General features: G+C 45.4%; 1 protein-coding gene across 1 annotated transcript; it reads left to right on the top strand.

Annotated features, from left to right (window-relative positions):
• Window positions 1-872: 872 nt before the first annotated feature.
• Window positions 873-21,496, top strand: LOC117727349 (mitogen-activated protein kinase-binding protein 1-like). The gene is made up of 33 exons (XM_034527603.1): window positions 873-990; window positions 2,079-2,170; window positions 3,854-3,916; window positions 4,017-4,074; window positions 5,054-5,224; window positions 5,852-5,989; window positions 6,252-6,434; window positions 7,298-7,458; window positions 7,996-8,185; window positions 8,619-8,762; window positions 8,858-9,045; window positions 9,146-9,237; window positions 9,337-9,462; window positions 9,833-9,903; window positions 11,706-11,827; window positions 11,933-12,008; window positions 12,131-12,242; window positions 12,791-12,854; window positions 13,166-13,276; window positions 13,390-13,541; window positions 13,690-13,727; window positions 14,523-14,708; window positions 14,792-14,941; window positions 14,978-15,113; window positions 15,767-15,940; window positions 16,340-16,406; window positions 17,282-17,440; window positions 17,752-17,894; window positions 18,156-18,776; window positions 18,868-18,949; window positions 19,056-19,147; window positions 19,884-19,969; window positions 20,659-21,496. The coding sequence occupies exons 1-33, from the start codon at window positions 889-891 to the stop codon at window positions 20,899-20,901; spliced, it is 4,593 nt and encodes a 1,530-aa protein (XP_034383494.1). The 5' UTR covers window positions 873-888; the 3' UTR covers window positions 20,902-21,496.
• The last annotated feature ends 270 nt before the right edge of the window (window positions 21,497-21,766 follow it).

Below are 21,766 nucleotides of genomic sequence, written 5' to 3'. Positions count from 1 at the left end.
AAGTTAAATAGCGATTAGCTTGTGTTATGTATGTATGTGTGTGTGTGTGTATGTGTGTATGTATATATGTGTATGTATGTATATATATATATATATATATATATATATATATATATATATATATATATGTATGTGTGTGTGTGTGTGTATATGGAGTTCTCTACACTGGCTGTGATTGGTCTGGCGTCATCCTAGGGGGCGTGGTCTGTCGGTTTCTTTTCAATGCAAATGACCTCTCACGTCAAACTCGAGGCTTATCAGAATTATAACTGACTTTAGATGATAGTGAATGCGCGTGGGAGAAACGATTACGTAAAAAAACACGAGTTACAATCAGCGTTCTGATTGGTCGATTTAATGATTTCATACAAAAGGCACATTTTAAATGACTTTTAACTTCAGCCAATTTGCACACAGGCTAAAAGAACAAGAGGATCATTAAGCATTGAAAAGATAAGCAGACTACACAATGCGCCCCCAAACATCCGCCATGCGGCTTCAGGTCTGTAATCCTATCAAATGCAAGAGGTCCAACACAAGCAATCATTGATGTCATCACGAGACCGGTGCAGGTTGAGCCCCCCCCCCCCCCCCCCCCCCCCCCCCCCCCCCCCCCCGGGTGGGACAAGGCGACATCAGTCCAAAAGTGGTAGGAAGCTGCAAGAAGGAGCGCGTGACGCGAAGCGGAGGAGAGATAACCCACTCAAGAGATTTGCGTCTGCGTGGGAGGAGCGTGTTTTGTTTTGTTTTACAGGCTGCTCATTATTCACTCCTGCAGGCCCCCCCCCCCTCCCCCTCCCCCTCCCTCCCTACACGCACGCACGCTCACTCGGCTCGTGGTGGCTCGTCTCAGTCCGCACTCAGTCGGAGCGGTGACCAGCAGACAAGATGCCCGGAGATGCGTTCACGATCAGGAGCCGCATCAGGAATTTGCTGCGCTCCCCGTCATTCAAGCACAAGAAGACCAGCAGAGAGAGTCTCACCGGCAAGGTATTTAACCACGTGCATGCCTCTTGAACAGTAGAGCAGTTTAAACAACAAACAAACAACAAACAACAACAACACAGCAGTCATATAATGCTGTTTTTCTTCTATTTGGTGTATGAATCCATCACAAATATGGTGCATTGATTATTGATCCAAACTTCATAAGAAACAGGTTGATATTCACACGATCAACACTTTAAATTGCCAATAAAGAGGAAAAGTGACCACTATCCTATGAAGACACCTTTTATAAAGTGTTACGTTGCGACTAATGTGTTAATTAGCGTGAATAAACCCAGCAATGCTTTATAGATTAGTTATAATCCATTAATGATGGCAACCTTTGGAACATTCCTTTGAGGGCTTAAGACTGTATAAAAAGTCTATTTATTAACCACTTTATAAAGCCTTTATTAGTGCAAACTAATATTTACAACTGCATTATGACCAGCACAATGGATGTATCACAACCTGACAACCCCAAAGTGCTCTAATGAATGCTTTTATCTCATCTACTCCAGCACATTATTTATTAAACATCAAAGAAGTCACACACTAAATGGGCTCGTTTGAGAAAGTGACAGTCTTTTACGACGCTAATTAGAAAACGTCATGCTCAAAGGAGTCGGGTTGAGACTGTGTTTCATCATCAATAAGCTTTATATTATGATGCATTTGAGTACAGTGTGTGTCGGAGGAACTCCTATAACACCACACAGTGGAGAACGTGTTGGGGCCCATAGCTTTCATTTAAGAGAGGCAACACCCTCAAAAACAATTGTCATGCATGAGTAAATATGTATATTCGAGCCTTAATTAGCACGTTCCACGTAGATCATTGATTTTTATGTCTTAAAAGTGACAATATAACAGCATAATTCAAAAGGACACATGAGTGGATCCTCGTACCGTCCTCACATGTTGAACCAATCTATTGCTGTCTTTGATTCATTGACGAGGGTGTTTAGTTACATCCCTGCATGCCTCCAGTCCATTATGTATCCCTTCGTCAATCTTCTCTACTTCCGCTTCTCTCTGTGATTAAATCCTAAAAAAAAAATACCTCCCCACCCCGCTGTGTGTCTCTACAGGTGACTTTGGAGAAGGTGCTCGGAATCACAGCTTCAGGAAACAGCGGTCTGGCTTGTGACCCCCGATCAGGACTAGTCGCCTATCCCGCAGGGTAAGAGGAGAGAGAGAGAGAGAGAGAGGGAGAGACCAAGTCTGCATCCTTATCTCGACGTCTGACCTTTGACTTATCAACGCTCCATGCTTCCCCCTGTTATATCTGCCTCACGCAGACGTTTAGTGTGCACATATGCATGTGTGTGTGTTATCTCTGCACTATCTCAGAGGAGCGGAGGAGGAGAGCTCAGTGGGTTTTCTCATCAGAGGAACTCCAAAGCTTCTTTTTATCCTGTCCCCGGGGAGGCTTCCTTTGACTCACTCAGTGATGTAAAGAGCGTTGTGTGCTTTTGTTAATTCTGTGCAAACAGTGACTCTGGCTGTGTTAACTTAGCTCAATGCAGAATGAGAGAAATGTGAGCTGCAGGTTGGAGGATTTTCGATTTCCAGAGACCCTGCACCACCAGGGGTTGAAAACCCGACTGTAAAAACGGAAAACGGTGCACTGAGCCTCTTTTGTTTGGTTCTCAAATCTTCTGACAAAGCTGTATTAATACTAAGAAGGTCAATGGCTGCTAACAGTATTGTTGTGTTAAGTTTGTGAGCGTGCATACGCATCTCTCTTTGCATAATGTGGCCTTGTGCGTGTGTCTGGTTCTCACTGAGATTTTTTGGAAAGCCATAGCCTACTTTCCAAGTGCTCAGTCTGGCAACCCACATGCCATCTCGGTATTAAATCTGCACAAGCTGTTGCACCAGGAATGCAGTTCCCAGGTGCTCTCAAACTAGTTGTGTAAAAAATAATAATAAATAAATAACATAAAGCAAGACAGTACTTTTACTTTGAAGCGTTTAATATCATTAAAGGCATCTTATGACGGAAGAAAGTTTAGTTTCCTCCTTTACAAACAGTTTTATTTTTATACTCTAATCTTACAAGACTATTTTGACATTTGGGAAATGCACTTGGAAGACACCATTCTCATGTCCGCGTGGTCAAATCTGAAGCTAGCACCAGAAGCCAATTAGCTTTAGCTTTAAATGCTGTAAACACAGGGGACACAGCTAGCTTGTTTCTGTTCAAAAGTAGTTTACAAACGCCACCTACTAGCTCCTATAAAGCTCATATAAAGCCCACAAACTAACTTGTTGTATCCAATTTCTTTAATTAGATATCCAATTTCTTTTTGTTTTAGCTAGCATAAAGACTATGCTAGCTAAGCTAACCGGCTATAGCGAGCTAAGTTTAGCTAACTGTCGGAAGTGTATCTCGCAAAATGTCAATTGTGTTCCTCGAATGCTGGAAAATTTAACAATTTTATTTACAAATGTGGTGGCACACAGTTTGGGTGTTTTGTTTTCTTTATTTTACAATTCAGAACTGCTTCTAAATTGCGTTCAGCGTCTTTGAACGACCCTCCTTTGTAGCAGTGTTTGTAGTTTTTTATTAAAATACAGTGTCATTGTCTTTCTTGCTGTAATATAAAAATACAGCTCACAGAATAAAGTTGATTCCAACATATTAGTTATGTTACTATGTGGATTCCTGTGTTACAATCAGAGCTTGAATGTTTATACGGTCATGGTTTATATTCAGTAAATATGTTAAAGCAATACCACAAGTATGTGGTTTTTATTTATATATATATATATATATATATATATATATATATATATAAATAAATTTTAAAAAACCACATATCTCACATGGTGACTTCTGATTCTGTCTTTCCTCGTGTAGGTGTGTGGTAGTTTTGCTGAACCCCAAAAAGAAGAGACAGCACCACATTATTAACACGTCGAGGTGAGCTGAACACAAATACGATCTGCATTTAAACGTTAAAAACTGTCGTTGACGGGAGTCACCGTCAGCTGTCTTTCTCGAATTCTCTCCCTTTTCACAGAAAGACCATCACGGCTCTGTCCTTCTCCCCCGACGGCAAGTACTTGGTCACGGGAGAGGTGAGTCTTCTTCACAGTCGATCCACCTTGTCGTTTTGGTTGAATTCAACGTCTTGCAGGCTGCGGTCGTCACACAGTATAAGGAGGAAGCATTATTGTGAATAACCCAGCAGGATGTGAGCCGCCAGTCACTCGTCAAAGGCCCAAGACCCTCATGTTCCACTGTAATGTGTCGGTCGAGCGTCTGCAGCTATGTGTCGCAGTTAGACGGCGAGCCTCGACACAGAAAACACACTATCTTAATCCGCCTCGGCCAATCAAAGCCGATTAAAGACTTCTGCGTGTAAGTGGATGAGCACGCAGTAGTTGCCATGACGGCAGAGGCCCAAGTTCAAGAAATACCAAATGCAATGAGGAAAACATCCAGATTTCGCAGACCGTCACAGTGCATTAGTAGAATTTAAATATTAAGCTACTTAATATACTAATTTACAGGTCGATCTTCCAGGCCAGATGTTAATATATCGGTCAGCAACCAAAGCTCGGAGCATCACAGCATTTCCTAAAAGCCTTGAAAGTGAACCATCCCATAAGAAACACAAACTCAAAGCTGACTTACACCAGGCAGGCAGCACACATGCACATATTATTTTTTCTTCTTCTGTCTCCTTTGTATGCAGCATCAATCCTCCGTTGAATGTCATCCATTTTCAGCATCCCGGCCGCTTTTCCTCTCACCTTCCTCTCGACTATACGACCTTTGAAAGGTCCTCCTGCCGTATTTAATTTAGAGGCCACGCAAATAGCTCGCTGACCTTTTGATCCCGTCCTCCGAGAGAGAATAATGTGAGCGGGGTCAAACTGTATACAGTGAGCAGAGGACAGAGAGGATTAATCTCTCAGAGGGCTGGATGGAGATGACTCCTCTGTGTTGAAAGAATGGAGACAACAAAACCAGCACCATATATATAACACTTAGACATCTCAACCACCGTACTCACTCCCCTCTCTCCACATTTGCGTCCGCCCCTCTCGCCAGAGCGGTCACCTGCCGGCGGTGAGGCTGTGGGACGTGGCGGAGCGAAGGCAGGTGGCGGCGCTCCAGCAGCACAAATATGGCGTCTCCTGCGTGGCTTTCTCCCCCAACGGCAAATACGTCGTCAGCGTGGGAAACCAGCACGACATGATGGTCAACGTCTGGGTGTGGAAGGTATGGATGGCCATGGAGACACTCGATTGTGTTTGTCACGTCGGTGCGAGTTCAACATGGTTATTGAAGTCAGCGTATTGGCCCTCGGCAGCTCACAGTGAGCGTCGTATGACGGTTTTTGAGTCTTGGATCGGCACAAAAGAATTAAAAGGGAGTAAATATAACTTTTAGAGATCCCCTGTCACACCTTTTCGCCTCCGATCTATGTTGACGGACACAAATCGTGTTTGTTTTGTTAGAGCAGCTGGTATACAAAGCTCTATATATTTGTTGTACCTTAAAAAGAATATTGCAACCGTCCTGAAGTGACTGTAAACCGTTAAAAATTCAGAAAGTTATCCTTTTTACTTTGTTATAGTCATCAAAAGTAATTATTTTCATAAAACACACAATCAAATTATTTTGGCATATTCAAATGTCTAAATAATAAAACACATTTGACAAGATTCCAGTTGACCCCGTCATGATAACGTTAGATTTACTAAATGTAGCCTGAATGCATCATAATTAAAAAACTTAATTTCTCTCTATGATCGTTACTGGCTTGTAACTATAGCTAGTCGTTAAAGACAGGAAGCAAGACATCAATGGTTTGTTTTTTTACACGAAGCTGTTGCTCTCTTGCAGAAAGATGTCGTCATGGCCTCCAACAAGGTGTCCAACAAGGTGACCGGCGTGTCTTTCTCCGTGGACAGCTCCTACTTTGTGACTGTGGGCAACAGACATGTCAAATTCTGGTATCTGGACCCCTGCAAGGCCAGCAAGGTAATCTTTGATGTCTTTTTAATTTTTTTTTTAATAAAGTTTGTGTACGACGCAACTTTAATCAGATAAATAACGACTAAATCACAAACTTTCCCCCCTGGGGATGAGTAAAATAATATCCTTTCCTATCCTAAAGAAGTGGAAAATCATTTGGGTCACATTTTTGACGTATTATTTGGCTTTCAAACGGACTGAACGGCTGTTAATAACTCTGCATCGAAGTGTAAATGCATCCAGTGTCTTACTCTCTGTGGTATCTTAGGCCGCCGCTCCGCTCCCCCTGCTGGGCCGCTCGGGGCTGCTCGGGGAGCTGAGGAACAACTTCTTCTGCGACGTGGCCTGCGGACGTGGATCTACGTCCGACTCCACCTTCTGCATCACCTCCTCCGGCCTGCTGTGTGAGTTCAACGGCAAGAGGACGCTGGACAAGTGGGTGGACCTGCGGGTGAGTTTGCTCACAGGAAGCAGTGACAATAAGTTGTTTGGGCTCTTTAGCTATACCACTTAGGAATTATCGCTCTTATTTATAATCTATACATACTATGAATTATTAATCCCGTATCGGAGTGCTGCAGGGGATATTGATCGGGTCGTTCCACCTAATGTGGGCACTAACATTAATTGCTGAAATCTCAGCACGTCTGGGTCTGTTTGAAGGTAAAGAAATTTAATAAAAAGTCTGCCGACCAGAAATTCTGAAGCTCATTAAATATTATTTTTCAAGTACACGTTGTAATATGAGGTGGCTTTCTTCTAGCCTTTGTGCTAAGCTAACAATCTCCTGCCTGTAGCAAGAAAGTGGTATCAATCTTCTTATCGAAACAAGGCAAGAAATTAAATAAGGGTATTTTTGAGCTTAATAAAGTGTGTGCCAATCATGTAGGTTGTAACCCGCTCTTTGCTGAAAGTCTTCATTAATTAATAAGATGTTTCACTCATCACATGAACCGTTAGCGGTGTTAAATCAACAGTAAATCTATGCATTCATGACTTGGTGCTGTACAACCATGGAGCTCACGGCCAGTGTGTCCAGCTGTGGCCTTTAACCAGGAGGTGAAGGTGATGAAGGTGCGTGAGTCCTGCCTTCTGTCGGAGGATCAAAGAGGGATTAGCAGCAGGAACCCAGCAGCATGGGCTTGGACGTGTTCCAGCGAAGACGCATTCATTTCCCACGTCGACCTTCTGTGAACCCTCCGTCGTTATTGTGGACCTGCCCCTGCACTCAATTATGAAACCGCCGTTGATTTTCTCATTAGTCGACCCACCTCTTTTGTGCAATTAGCTGACGTGTCTGTTGTTTCCCTGCAGACGGGCGTGGCCCAGTCTCTGTCTCTGTCCGAGGATATGATCTTCTGCGGCTGCGCCGATGGAACGGTGCGAGCCTTCAGCACCGTCGGCCTCCACTTTGCGTGCACGTTGCCGCGGCCGCACCTCCTCGGCGCCGACGTCTCGGCCGTCACGGAGGCCAGGTGAGCAAGAGCTCAGGAGTAACAGCCTTTCCTTGGCAGGGAGCCACGGCAGGATCAAATGCTCTCCTCTCATGTGGCGCTATATATATATATATATATATATATATATATATATATATATATATATATATATATATTTATAATATAAATATATATATTTATATTTATATATATATATATATATATATATATATATATATGTATATTTATAATATAAATATATATATTTATATTTATATATATAAATATATATATATATATATATATATATAGACAGAGATATGATGGGAATATTATTACACAGGGCTTAAATTGACTGAAATGAATACAAAAAAAATGTAATCTATTGTTCTGATTTCTTTTACGATTCAGTCGGCATACATTTGGCAATTTCTCTACCGTGTTTTTCAGCAATATTGCTGGTTAAATTATTCATGAGGCCTTCCTGGCTCTCCCGGTACTATTTTTAGAAAAAACATCTGTCGCCCGATACTCCATTATCCTTCAATACGTATTCCAATCTCATTTTTCCATCAGCCACCTGTTTTCCACCAAGACGGACGGCCGTTACCCGGACGCCATCGCCGTGACCTACGACCCCGTCAGCCAGTGGCTTAGCTGTGTGTATAACGACCACAGTCTGTACGTGTGGGACGTGACAGACGTCAACAGGGTGGGGAAGGTGCACTCTGCCCTCTTCCACGCCGCCTGCGTCGGCGACCTGGAGGTAAACACGGGAACGACACGCACCTCTTTAACCCCCCGGTGACACGTGACTCTAACCAGCACCTGATCCAGTGTGTAGTTAATAATTACACACTGGATTGAGTGTTGCATTGACACTAAATGGATATTATTATTAGATTCTGCTATTCAATTTCACTGAATACGCTATATATTAATACTACACCCTTACTAGTGTGTACGTTTTAACTTAATCACAGGCAATAAAAGGTAATTTCATAACATTGCATTATGAATAAAACTCGAGTGGTTCTGACTACAGTGAGTTATGAGGATGTGAAGGCTTTGGGAGGCCTTATTCATTCACAATGAGCATTTTCACAATTATTACATGCCCCATAGTGGATTTAAATCAATGGCCCAGCGCTGGATTTCTACATAATCCATACACCGCTTCTCTCTTGCCCGTTCCCCAGGTGTTCCCAGATGTTCCCGGGGAGTTCGCCGCCGGTCTGTCGTCGGGTGCGTTCCTCAGTTGCTCGGCCGACAACACCATCAGGCTGTGGCGCGCGGACGATCGGACGCAAACGAACTCTCGCCCTCGGAACATCCTCAGTCGTGTGAGTCTTACGCCAAAATCGACCAGACGTTTTCGGGAAAGCTCACGAAGCCTCTTTCGCGCTGACTTATTTCTCCGTCCTCCGTGTGTCTGCAGGATCTCCTGGATGTAATCTACACGGACGGAAACACGAGCGCCCTGCAGGATGCAGAATGTTTGACGAGTGTGAGTGCGGACAAACAAGGAGACGGGCAGACGGCGGAAAGCAGGACCGGCATCCGGACCATCTGCGTCAGTCCAGACGGCAAACACCTGGCGTCCGGAGATCGCAACGGGGTGCTGAGGTCGGACGAGAGAGGCTTAAAAAAAACGGAGACTGAGGTGACCTCCATCCTATAAAGAAAACCCCCCAAAAAACTGTTTTAATTTCTCCTCTATCTACAGGGTTCATGACCTCAGGAGCATGGAGGAGATCCTGAGAGTGCAATCCCACGATGCCGAGATCCTCTGCCTCGAATACAGCAAACCGGAGACAGGTCAGCGTGCGCGACGGCGTCGGCGATGATGGATGATCAGGGGCGGCGTGCTCGAAGGAGCGATCGCGTGACGACGTTGTCTCGTTTTTTGTCCGTCAGGTCTGAAGCTGCTGGCCACAGCCGGCAGGGACCGTCTGATCCACGTCTTGGATGCCGGGCACGACTACCGCCTGGTGCAGACACTCGACGAGCACTCTTCATCCATAACAGCCGTCCGCTTTGCCGGTGAGCCGCTCGAGACGCCGTCGACATCCGACGGCTAATCTCCGCTTAATCCTCGCTTTCATCTCCATTCAGTCGCATTCTTTTGTGTCGCTGGCGGCTTCTGCTTGTTCAGATAATGGATGACAACTGTGTACGTGTTAGATGGAGCTTTTGTTTGTCTCAGCGAAGTCTTTTTCTTTTTTTTTATGTTGTTTGCATACTTGCATCAGTTACACGCCCTTGATTTTGAATTTGGGTTAATTCAAAAAAGAATATCATGTCTTTAGACTTTTTCCTTAGATTGGAGAATAAATGTGTTACTGATGAAGACTGGATGGCCTTCAGGCCGTCAAGACTTAAACAAATTAAATCTTTGTCTTTTGTTCTTCAGCCAATGACAACAAGGTGAGGATGATCAGCTGTGGGGCGGACAAGAGCATCTATTTCCGCACTGCACACAAGGTAAGACACGCGTGAGCGAGATGCTGTCCGTTAGCTCCCCACCATCAAAACACGTGTATCAATCCCACAGGTAGAATATCTGATGAACACATTTATTATTTATCGCTTGTTGTTTTGCAATAATTGCTTTGGCTCTTTGCCGGGAGTCAAGATGAGAAGATCAATGTCACACTCTTACAACTTTATAACTAAATACGTAGCATGGAGCCGTTAGTTGGTTAGCTTAGCTTAGCTTAGCACAAAGACTGAAAACGGAGGAAAACAGCTAGCTTGGCTCTGTCCAAAGGGAAAACTAAAATAATCCACCTTTAAACCTGCGTTTTGTTTAATTGAAACTAGTCCTTCAAATAATGAAGTATTACATAATAAGTGATATAGTTGTATTTGTGCATTAACTAACGAGGAGTATTGACTTTGTCAACTCTAGGCAAGAAAGTAAATAAGTGTATTTCCCAAAATGTCAAACTTTCCTATCGATATGATAAAGTCATTGTCGTTGATTTCTCCACACTTGCTGCTTAACGTATCTACAGAGGAATTGCCACACCAAAAAATTCCTCACACACTAAGTAATCGTCCCAACGGCAACACGATGTATTCAGAGTGTGTTTGTGAACACGACTCTGCAGCGTGCAGCGTGTGGTCGTCTGTAAACTGTCCTCTAGCTTGACCTCCGGGTCACCGGTCCAACTTCCTGTATAAGTCACAACATTCTTTGTAAAGACACGATTCAGCCTTCAGTACAATCTCATTATTTATATATATATATATATATATATATATATATATCTATATCTATTATATATATAGAGTGTTCATTGTGGGGAGTTGTTGTGACGGGTCTGTGCTCCCCGGAGAACGTAAATGAGCTTCTTCTATGCTGGTTTTTTATCGGTTCTCTGTGTTTTCGAGGGTTCCAATTGAACCATAATAGTCTTTTTTAGACTTTAACTGAGTCAAATACTGAATGTTTTTGCATTTCGTGCACTTTAAGCACAACAGAAATGTGTTCGTGCCCACTTTAGAGAGATGCACTCATTCGTATTGATTTAAACTCATCTCAATAACAACAACAACAACAACGGCAACATTGAGATATCCTTTCCCCTTTTGACGATGACATCGACACCTTCGTCTTCATCAACTGCCTCATCTTAAACGTCAAACAAAACTCAGGGGGGGGACGCTCCTTGACTCTGACCCCTGAGTAGCCGACCACCGAGTGCCACGGGTGGTCACCAAAATGCAGACGATCATTCGTGGGGGTGTCCTCGTACAAATACGTCCACGTAGACGACCTTCGTTGCCGGGAAACACAAGTTGATAGACAGGCCGGAGGACAGACCTCGAGGGGATCGAGGCCGCGTGGAGCGAACGGCCCGAGAGAGAGCATCGTTAGATCAGGAATCGCGGCATGGTTTGGCAACCTAACAGAGCAGCTAGAAACCGGCAGCATGCACAAAGCAGCGATGAAGATAATCGGGGGGGGGGGGAAAGAGCACGAGGCCGTGCGGAGCCGGAACGAGCAGGCGGTCATGAGATAAAGAAATCTTTGCAGGCTCTGAACATGCTCTCTTTGAATGTGAACCTCTGGCTATCCTTTGTTCCAGCCTCCGTCAAGCTGCTGAACTCTTCATACTGAATCTTTGCGCTTTATTTTGGAGACGTTTTCATGTTGATTTTGTGATGTTCACCGTCCCGTGCTCGAGACCCATCTCCTCCCCCCCCCCCCCCCCCACACACACACACACACACACACACACACAGTTAGACCCCGCTCCACCTCTCTGTTTGTTCCCCAGACGGAGAGAGGGACGGAGTTCAGGCGTTCTCACCACCTGGTGGGGAAGACCACGCTGTGCGACATGGGCGTGGACCCCGCCTGCAAGTACGCTGCTGTCGGCTGCCAGGACCGCTGCATCAGGTGAGTGCGTTGGTGTTGCCCCGTGTGTGTGTCTGTGTGTGTGTGTGTGTGTCTGTGTGTGTGTTTTAAGATCCAAAAACACAGTTTCTTTCCTTCTGACTGTAGGATTTTCAACATCAGCAGTGGCAAGCAGAAGAAACTCTACAAGGGGTCGTTGAGTGAGGACGGCAGTCTGCTCCGGGTAACATGTGCCTCCATAGTCTGCACGCCACATGCCGTTCCTTTCCTTTATATATATATATATATAGATATATCTATTTATCTATATATGTATCAATTCTTTTGTCCTCTCTCTCCCGGCAGGTTCAGCTTGATCCGTCGGGTCAATACGTGGCCACCAGCTGCTCCGATAAAAACATCAGCATCTTTGACTTCTTCACTGGGGAGTGTGTGGCCACTATGGACGGACACTCTGGTAACCCAACACACACACACACACACACACACACACCTGCACCTTCACACACACACATATATTATGATGTCAACCTGAGCTGTGAGTAATTACGCTTTTAAAGCAGCAGAGAATCTTATCACGATGAACCCGTCTCTAAGTCCCGCCCCTCCAACCAGACTGGCCAATAGGAACATATAATGAATGGAGACACGTGCTGTTTCCAGTGATTAAAGACCCACCCGGCTTTTCATTGATCGCCATGGCGATGTGGTGGTTCACTGTATAGCTTTAGCTTCTATTTTCTATCTTTTTTAACCTGTTTTTTCACTGCTGAATCTATTTGACATTCTGCATTCATCCTTCAAACGCGTATTACGGAGCCTTCTTCTTCTGTCTGCTTCTTCTTGCCAGAAGTCAGATAATATCAATGCAGGGAGTGCAGTTAGTGACAGTGTGGGCTCCGCAGTAGCTTATACAGCGGGGGGGGGGGGGGGCTCAGCAAAGGGTCGATCGTCCGAAACCATAAATATAACGAGCTGCGCCGTATTTGTTTTTGTTTTTTGCAGAGATCGTCACTGGGATAAAGTTCACCAACGACTGCCAGCATTTGATTTCTGTGTCGGGGGACAGGTGAGAAACAGTGTGTGTGTGTGTGTGGTCTACTGGAGACAACCAGTACAGCCACGTTGTGTTTCTGAAAAGATAACAAGCATTAGTCCTATATTTAAAATTCAAGATCCACCAACAAGGAGATATCCAAATATGAGCATGTGTGCGAGAATAAAATGACTCGAGATAACCGGGAGTGGAGCGGCAAATTAAAATCATGTTTCAGGCCTCTGCTGCCAGAGGAATGTGTTTGCAGACGGTTTTCTCAATAGTCGAGCTGAAAATGAACTGAAACGTTGAATTTTTAATGCCCGGATGCTTTCATCTACCAGCTGTATCTTTGTGTGGCGACTGGCTCCGGAGCTGACGACCTGCATGAGAGAGAGGCTCAGACGGCTCCGACAAGACCCCGACACGCCGCTCTGCAAGGCCCCCGGCCTCAGGTGACGCTAACACGCCGCCGCCACCTTTGACCCCTGCAGGACGTTCATTTATCACGTTCAAAAAAACTGAAGACTGAACCCTCACACGTATCCTTTTGACTCTCTGGCGGTAGGCGAGACGTGTACAGCGACCCCGCGCTGGGCGGCCTGTCCTCCGACAGCGACCGCGACCGCGAGGAGGACGACGATGACGACCCCCGCGAGGACCCAGAAGACCTCTCGGCCGACACTTCCTCCGACGGCAGCCACGGCGAGGAGGACGCAGGTACTAACGCCACGTGGTGGCCGCCACCTGCAGCCATCCTGACCTTTACGTGTGGAGGGGCAGCGTCTGATAAAACAAACAGTGCAGACATCAAACAAGTATTATTGTATTGTTTTTTTAAAGGTTCTGTTTTTCTTTCACACAACAGGTGGTTCAGATGAAAGAGCGGACTGGCAGCGGACAAAGGTTGGTGGTTATATATATATATATATATATATATATATATATATATATATATATAGTTTAATGCTTCTGTGTGATAAATACTAAACGGGAAGAGCATCGTCTTCGCTTTTGTGTGTTTTTTTTATTTCTTTTCATTTCTACGGTACCAAACACCCAACAATGCACACTGTTTTCCCCTTTAATAACTTGAGTGTCTAACAAATACTTCATAGTTATTATTTAAAGCTTGTAAATAAGTCCTCAGTACAAGCTTTACCCGTGTAGGATGGGAAGCCGGTCTTCTTCAGAAGGCCTGAAGTGGCTTAAGGATCTCGGGCTTCACTCCACCACACATGAGATTAAATCCGCTGTGATTTACCGGAGGGAGAACTTCCCTGCTGAGTGCTTAAAAGTGCTAAAAATACATTTTAAAAAAACCCACGTGAGATCCAAAGTATGGATATAAGAAACTAGATCTCAGATTTGTCCATCTGGGTATAAACTTGATACTTTTTCACAGTTTTTACATTGTTATTCCTCCGCGGCATCAGGAATAATGTTTCAAATTTGGCACAAACGTCCACCTGGACGCGAGGTTGAACTGAGAGGTCACAGGGTCAAGGTCACAGACCTCACAAAACACGTTTTGGCCATTCCTATGGTAAGGATAGGATAAAATGATGACATTTTGGACGGGTATGGATGTAAACTCTAGCATTGCGAAGGCATACAAGCGTGAGGCGGTACTTCTAGTTCATTCACGTCTTTTACAGTCGAACTCGTGGGTCATTGTGTCAACTTCTACACCCTTTCTAGCACGCGGCCGTCATCCAGGACCCACCTGACTCCTCTAAACGCCCTCGGAGGCGCTGGTCCCATCGTATGGGCTCTCTGGAGCTGATGGTGAAATCCATGCTGGACCTGAGGCAGCTGGAGACCTTCGCTCCCAAGAAAAAACCCAACCGAGAGAGATGGAGCACGTCCAGCCTCCACGAGCCCGCGGTATGCACAGGTCCACGTCTAAGAGAGAGCGAGAGGACGTGTGACTGCGCCGCTAAGTCACCTCCATTTTCCCGCAGCTGCAGTCGGACGAGAGAGCCGAGAGGCATCGACCCGGGCCACGTGCCGACCGGCTGACCTCACGCCCATCCGAGGGCACCGGGGTGGCCGACGGAGCCGTGCTGTACCCAGAGGAGAGCGAGGGCGAGGGCGAGGGCGAGGGCGAGGGCGACGACGTTTCCACAACATCTCCGTTTTCATACGCCGGCGAGTTCGCGGTGATGGAGCGGCACCGCAGGACGCAGCGGCGAGGGGTCCACGACGAGAGCCAGGAGAGCCGCAGCCCGGACAGCGCCTGCTCGCTGGGCTACGACAGCGGGGACTCCAGCCCGGACCGGGGCCTGGATGGTGAGACCTCAATGAGGACATCAATACAAAACACAAAGAATACTGTCAAAGCAAGACACGGTTATGATTGAGATTCATTTCATTACATTATTTACTTTATTTACAAGGGCACAAAAAGTAAAGGTTACTATTTAAAGCCACTTCTGTAGACTTTACCACCCCCGAGTGATACTATCAGAAAAGACAACATGCAAAAAACACTTATTAAATGAAGTTAAAATGACTTTATTCATTTGGTGCTGAAATCATAGCACGTTTCTCCACATCTCTGCCTTTAGTGAAGGTTTTTTCTTTTCTCCCTGAATACTACAGTGAGCTCGAATGGAGCAGACTAACGTTTAAGGAATTTTTTACAATAGATATCAAAGTTACACGTGTACGCTACATATCAGTATTTATTCTGTTTCAAGTCACACATATATTTAAGTGTGTCAAGAGATGGATTTTTTTTTTAAAAACGAAAAAGCTACAAGAGAGGGATTTAAATAAGCACACGGAGGCTCGGATCTCCCTTCGGTTTCAGGCCCGATAGAAATATGTCAAATATTACAACGCCTCGGGGTCCGGATCGGTCATTTTGTTAAGCGTTATCTGGTACCTGCCTGGAGATGGATGAAGGTCAATAAAAAGGGAGGGTTGTTTTTCCCTTTCAGATTCCGCAGACGTTGAGTCCCTGAGCTCTGATGAAGAGAGGGAGGAAGAGGAGCGAAGGCCAGAAGTGACGAGTATGGACGAGGCTCTGAGGACGGTGACGGACGCCGCCGACGTCGGTCCAGGAGATTCCCTCGAGCAGAACTACGAGACCCCGGGAGAGAGCTGCAGCTCGGGTGAGAGGAGAGGCCAAACACTCGCATGTTACCTTTTTAAACACCTGGATTTACCTTCCTGGAGGCTGACCAGCCTGGTGAACTGTGGCAACCGGTAAAGAAAATAGTCCGGTCGTGGAAATACAATAGAACTAGAACAGATATTAAACAGTTTTCTGTGGTCAATTGAATTGTATTAAAAGAAAAATGGGGACTTTTTGCCCCTGTTTCCGGTCTTTAAGCTGAACTAACTGACTCCTGGCTGATACGAGACTGGTATCTTACTCCGGGCAAGAAAATGAATACACTTAAATTCCCAAAATAATGGACTGTTTCGAGTCTCACTGCCACTGTTTGTTTTTCTCTCCTCTCTGTCTCTATTTTATTTATTTTTCTCTAACGCTTGACGTCCGTCCACAGCCGAGCCGAGCGGAGTCCCTCGGCTCAGCATGTCTTCACGCTTCCTGACCAGAGGACATAATAACAGGTACTGTTGACCAGTGTGGATTCACAGCTATAATTACAACCCCCCACCCCTCCCCCGCACGCCGCTCCTGCATAAACCATTAAACCATCTGTGTGCACCCTTCCGGATCGAGCTGTCGGTTCAAAATGACGTCGTCGTCCGCGTTTGAGTAATCCTGTGTGTGTAGGGAGATATTTTTTTAGTCCTTGGAAGTTTTCACTTGTTCATTTGTACGATACAAAATTGTGCAGCGACACAGTTAATTACTGCAATTTAAAGAAATATGCTTATTCGCTTTCTTGCCAAGTCGCATGACAAGATGGATACCCTTCTCGTCATGTGACGCTACAACGAGCAACCGGTTAGCTTAGCACAAAGACTGAAAACATGGGAAACTTCCATAGCTCACTCATTACTATGTTATATATATATATATATATATATATATAGTTTCTAAAAACTGAACAGAAAAACCGGCGCATACTCGCCCGGTCAAATAGTTTCATGGTGTTTTTTGACCGACCAGCAACTTCATGCAGTCTCTGACGGTTGCCTAGCAACTGCTCTTGGCCCCCCAAAAAATAACCCAGCACATCATTTTCAAAAGTTTAAGTTTTCAAAGTTTTACTTTAGTATGACAGATTTATTGTTGTTGTTGTTAATATAATCACATGTTCCCAATGTATTCAATAAAATGCCACTCTAAAGATATAGCTCCGCCCAGCAGGTCTTTAGCTTAGCTTAGCTTAGCTTAGCACAGAGACAGGAAAGTGCCATGTGGGATGTGCAGCTACCAAAAGCTCACTCATTAGCATGCAGAACAATTTCTTGGTGGAGCACAGTAAAGTGGAAGGCTCACATTGTGTCTATGACCCCCCCCCCCTTTCTCTATGTAGGGCCATGCCTCTTTTTGCCAAAGTGCATGGAAAGGAACAAGGCAGCAGCCACTCGTCCAAGCCCCCTGTGTCAAAGGTGCGGCCCTTGATGGAAGATAACCAGACCGTGAACACGGAGGACAAGACCCCGGGGTGCCCCGGCAGCATCGAGGGCCCACAGTAAGAAGAAAAACACAGACTATAGGAGCTGAATGGGGGTTATTTTAAGAACTGCTTTGGCATGCTTGGATTAATGAATCATAAATGCAAAAGATTAAAAAAAAAAAAAAAGGTGCTCCGTCGGCATAAGTAAATGATTCCAAAACATGTGAATGAGTCCAAATGGCAAGAATGCAACAAATAATCCGTCCTCGACAAAAAGGAAGATGAACATGAATTAACACAACTGATACTTACCGTGGCTTGTTTTTTTGGGACCTGAATTATTGCGTCCGAAAGTGATCTTAAAGCTGCTGTGCTTTGCCTCTCAGCGGGCTGGATGCTCCAGACGGAGACTGCGGTAGCCAGAAGAAGAGGAAGACTTCAGGGACCCACCTGTGGAGGATGTCCAACGCGCCGTCTAAAGCGACGTGTTTGCAGAAATCCCAATCCGTCCAGAACCTGGCCTCAGAACGTACGTTCCATCCTCATTTTGTCTATTTATTGCTATTCAACATTCTATCTAACATTTAAGTCAGATTATTCAATGATCTAGGTATACGTTGTGACATTTAAACTGCCTCAAGAGTGTCTTTAAATATAATTTGCACGGGGATCGTCTGTGAAATATTCAAAATAAGTTACTCAGGCTTTAACTAATTACCTGGAATGGGCAATAATACTTTTACATGATGTAAAAGTAAAAGTAATTAAATTTAAGTCTGTTCCCCCCCAGCTCTTCGCTCCCCTGTGCCCTCTAGTGACCAAAGGGAGTTGCGCAAGAGACCTCAGCAGCTCCTCCTGAAACACGACACTCTCAATCCTTCCTTCCACTTTTCTTCCCCCTCCACCGGATCCCCCCAGTCCCCCCAGTCCCCCCAGTCCCCCCAGTCCCCCGAGTCCCCCCGGCCCTGGGAGAGCCCCAAACTCCTCAGGCCCCACTCCTACATGAACCCCACTGCCAGCTCAATGGCCAAAAGCAGCCGCTCCACCTCGCTCGGAGACATCATGCAGCTGGCCACCCCGCCTTGCTCCCCCCGCTTCCCGAGGGCCAGGAGGTCGTGCGGGGAGCTCGAGGTCCTCGCCGTCTCACCGTCGGCGTCATCCCTCTCGTCGTCGGCGTCATCCCTCTCGTCGCGCGCCGTACCCATCGGTCCGCCCCCGCCTCCTCCCCATCCCACAGCTGCGGTTTCACCCTCTCGGTTCGCCCAGAGCATCCCGCCCACCCGCATCCCGCTTCCCAAACAGCCTCTCGGGCCTCGCCGCAGCCTCTTCGTGGAGGTGACGCCGAGCTTAAGTTGTGCCGGCGGAGACCTCTCGCCTGCCGGGGACGACGCACCTACCGCGGGAAGCAGAGGTTAGACAGCCGGCCGTGAACCAGCAGACGTAAAGAACTAAAAAGAAATGCGTGTGTGTATGTGATTTTGTGTCCATCTTGTCGTCTCCAGCACCGGGCCGGCATCGCTCTCTGGATCATTCTGTGTCGAGTTCACTACCGGTGAGGCAGAAGAGAGACTCGGTTTCAGAGAGGTAACTTTTTTTTTAAAACCACTTCTTCACATTTAGCGGCACGTTTTATTTAATTTAATAACTTACACACACACACACACACACACACACACACATCTCTTCCCAGTGCCAGGGAGCCATCGCTGCCGGCCGCAGCCAAAGAGTGCCCTCTGGTGCCCGGACAGACCCGCACAGCATCCAGCGCTGATCCCCAACCAGGTCTGGACCCCCATCAACCGTTCCTCCTCTCCATCACTGCGTCTCACCCTCTTGCCTTCTGGCCTGTCCGTCAACCGGCTCGTCTGTCTCTCGTTCCTCCCTCTGAGCCCCCCAACGAGGGCGAGTCCCACAGATTCAAAGTCTCATTACTATAAAAAAGATCCCCTTTTTGACACCTTCTTTTACGTTTGCAGCTTCTCCCACCTCGCCATCTATAATAGAAAGATTGCGGCGGGATTTGCACACATCAATGATCCCTTTTGATGATAAATAATAATTCTCGTATATATATAGAGCCTTCTGCAGATGATCGTTGCACTCGCTAAGTAAATTAAGGTGTCTAATAGAGTTCAAATGCTGCAGGTGAAGCTTAAAATAACCTTCTTCGTTCTGTTCTTCACAGAAACCATAAATGCCATTAATTGATATCCAGTCCACACTTGTACCTACGACATGTGTTTCGCCCGAGGATATAAACTGTGAAATCGTGCTCTTTTTCTTCTCTAGTTTCTCTTCTTTTTTTTCCCACGTGTTGTTTTAATGTTCTTCGACCTTTCGCTCAACATTCACTGTGTGCCCACTTCGCTCGATAACCTGCAAACACTGCACAGGCTTTTGTGAACGCTCCGATTTGCCACATGCTGCGTTGGATTTGAAAGAGCCCGTCTCCCTCTCTCTCTCTCTCTCTCTCTCTCTCTCTCTCTCTCTCTCTCTCTCTCTCTCTCTCCCTCCGCAGATCTCTCCATTACCTTGGAAACTTGTAGGCAGGCTGTTACGGAGCTTCACAGGAGTCTGAGAAAAACCGCCGCGCTCTACTCCACGGTTAGTGTGTGTGTGTGTGTGTGTGTGTGTGTGTGTGGGCGGGGGGGGGGGTTCTTGTACTTCTATACTGGTGGGGACTTTTACCTGAGTGCACACAGACCCATGGGGGACTCCCACAGGCTTCAAAACTGCCCCATGCAGTTTTCTAGGAAGCCCCATTGAAAGGCATTTTCAAGACAAAAGTACTGCAGTCCTCATGAGGTCAGTTGTTCTGGAAGTGTTTGTTCACTCTTCTATTGGTCAAAAGTAGTATTTAAGACCCCAAGATAAGCATAAATAAATTGCTGCATTTGAAAAAATAAATAAATTCACAAATAAATAGATGCACAAATCAATACATAACATGATTGATATAGTTGCTATTAATATTTAACTTTTTAATTAATTGTCTCATCATTGATATTAATACAAATAACAATAACAATTTTATTTTGGACAAAGAAGCTTTTTTGTTTGGTTTACTTAGATCAGGAACAATTAATTTACACTTCTTATAGATTCATAGATGAGGCCTATTGTGGAGATAGTAACAACTACTCCAATCAGGACTATTTTATAGACAAAAACAAAAACAATAATTTGCTGCAATACTATTTCAAGTTTGATTCTCTTATTTTACACGTGGAGTTTTTTTTAAATCTATAATCCTCGTCTGTTTCTCATGCAAACTCATTAATTTTTAAAACCAGATCCTCCAAAGCGACCGGCCGCTCAGCGAAGATCAGCAAGAAATGAGGAGCGTCCTGTGCGAGGCCCTCATCACGGTGAAGGCGGAGCTGGACTCCCTGCAGGGCCCCGCCTCCCGGTGCGAAGGGGGGCCCCGGGCGGACCGAGGGGTCAAAGGTGAAGGAGACAAGGCCCTGGCTCTGGTGGAGCAGTACGCCGAGCTCCTGCTGAAGTCTGTGGAGAGGAGGCTGGACACCAAGACGTGAGGACGCACGCGTATGAACACACACACACACACACACACACACACACACGTGTGTACCGGTGGGAGCCTGGCGCACACACACACACACACACACACTGCAGCACTGTGAATCGCACACTTGTTATTTGCACTGAGATCCTTTGGAACTTTTATTTATGGACTGGATGCAGATGAGATGAGAAGGAAATGAACGCTCGGCATTATGCACTGAAGACAAGTGGAGGTTGTCTTATTCTTCACGTTGCCATATAGCTCTTCTTTGTTGTTTTTTAAAAAATCAATATGTAATGAATCCTAAATATATCTTTTGATAATACGTACGTTTCATGACTATTTTTGCTCAAATCTTTTCATACAATGTAATACTTTTTAATACAATGAATCGGGCTGTGGTACTAGAAATGGTTATATTGAGGTATGAGATAAGCTAACCTGCGAAGATGTTTTTGTGTCAACGGTGTCTCCCTAATTGCAGAGCACATCTTTCCTTTATGTGTATCATGAATAGTCTTTTTTTTATAAATGTTACTTCTGAACGTTTGTGCTGATGATTTGAATGTTTTCGACCGTGATTTTCTATTTCTCTGATAACAAAAAAAAAATGTATCTCCAAACTGTTGCGCTGCTCTTCTTTTTACCCTCTTTAAAAGAAATAAACAAAGAAAACATCGAACCGGATGTCTCATCATTTCATTTATTTAAAGAATAACTGCAGTTAACAGAACCTTTAATAGACCCCTCAGTAGTCATTAGTAGCCATTTCATAATATAGGAAATATTGTGCACGCAATAAATACAGTGGCATCCACAGAGAGAAGAAAGCGTTGTGTGTATTACATGGTTAGCTATGTGGTAGAGTAATGAGC

This window comes from Cyclopterus lumpus, chromosome 24 (assembly GCF_009769545.1).
Source record: "Cyclopterus lumpus isolate fCycLum1 chromosome 24, fCycLum1.pri, whole genome shotgun sequence".
Lineage (NCBI taxonomy): Eukaryota > Metazoa > Chordata > Actinopteri > Perciformes > Cyclopteridae > Cyclopterus > Cyclopterus lumpus.
This window is presented reverse-complemented; position numbering and strand designations above follow the sequence as displayed.

What these genes read in the sequence shown, in the direction of transcription:
- LOC117727349 (XM_034527603.1), top strand. Translation starts at nt 889, where the DNA reads ATGCCCGGAGATGCGTTCACGATCAGGAGCCGCATCAGGAATTTGCTG. An exon ending in CTCGGAACATCCTCAGTCGT is followed by an intron (nt 8,763 to 8,857) that starts GTGAGTCTTACG and finishes GTGTGTCTGCAG; the next exon opens with GATCTCCTGGATGTAATCTA. An exon ending in GGCAGCATCGAGGGCCCACA is followed by an intron (nt 17,441 to 17,751) that starts GTAAGAAGAAAA and finishes TTTGCCTCTCAG; the next exon opens with CGGGCTGGATGCTCCAGACG.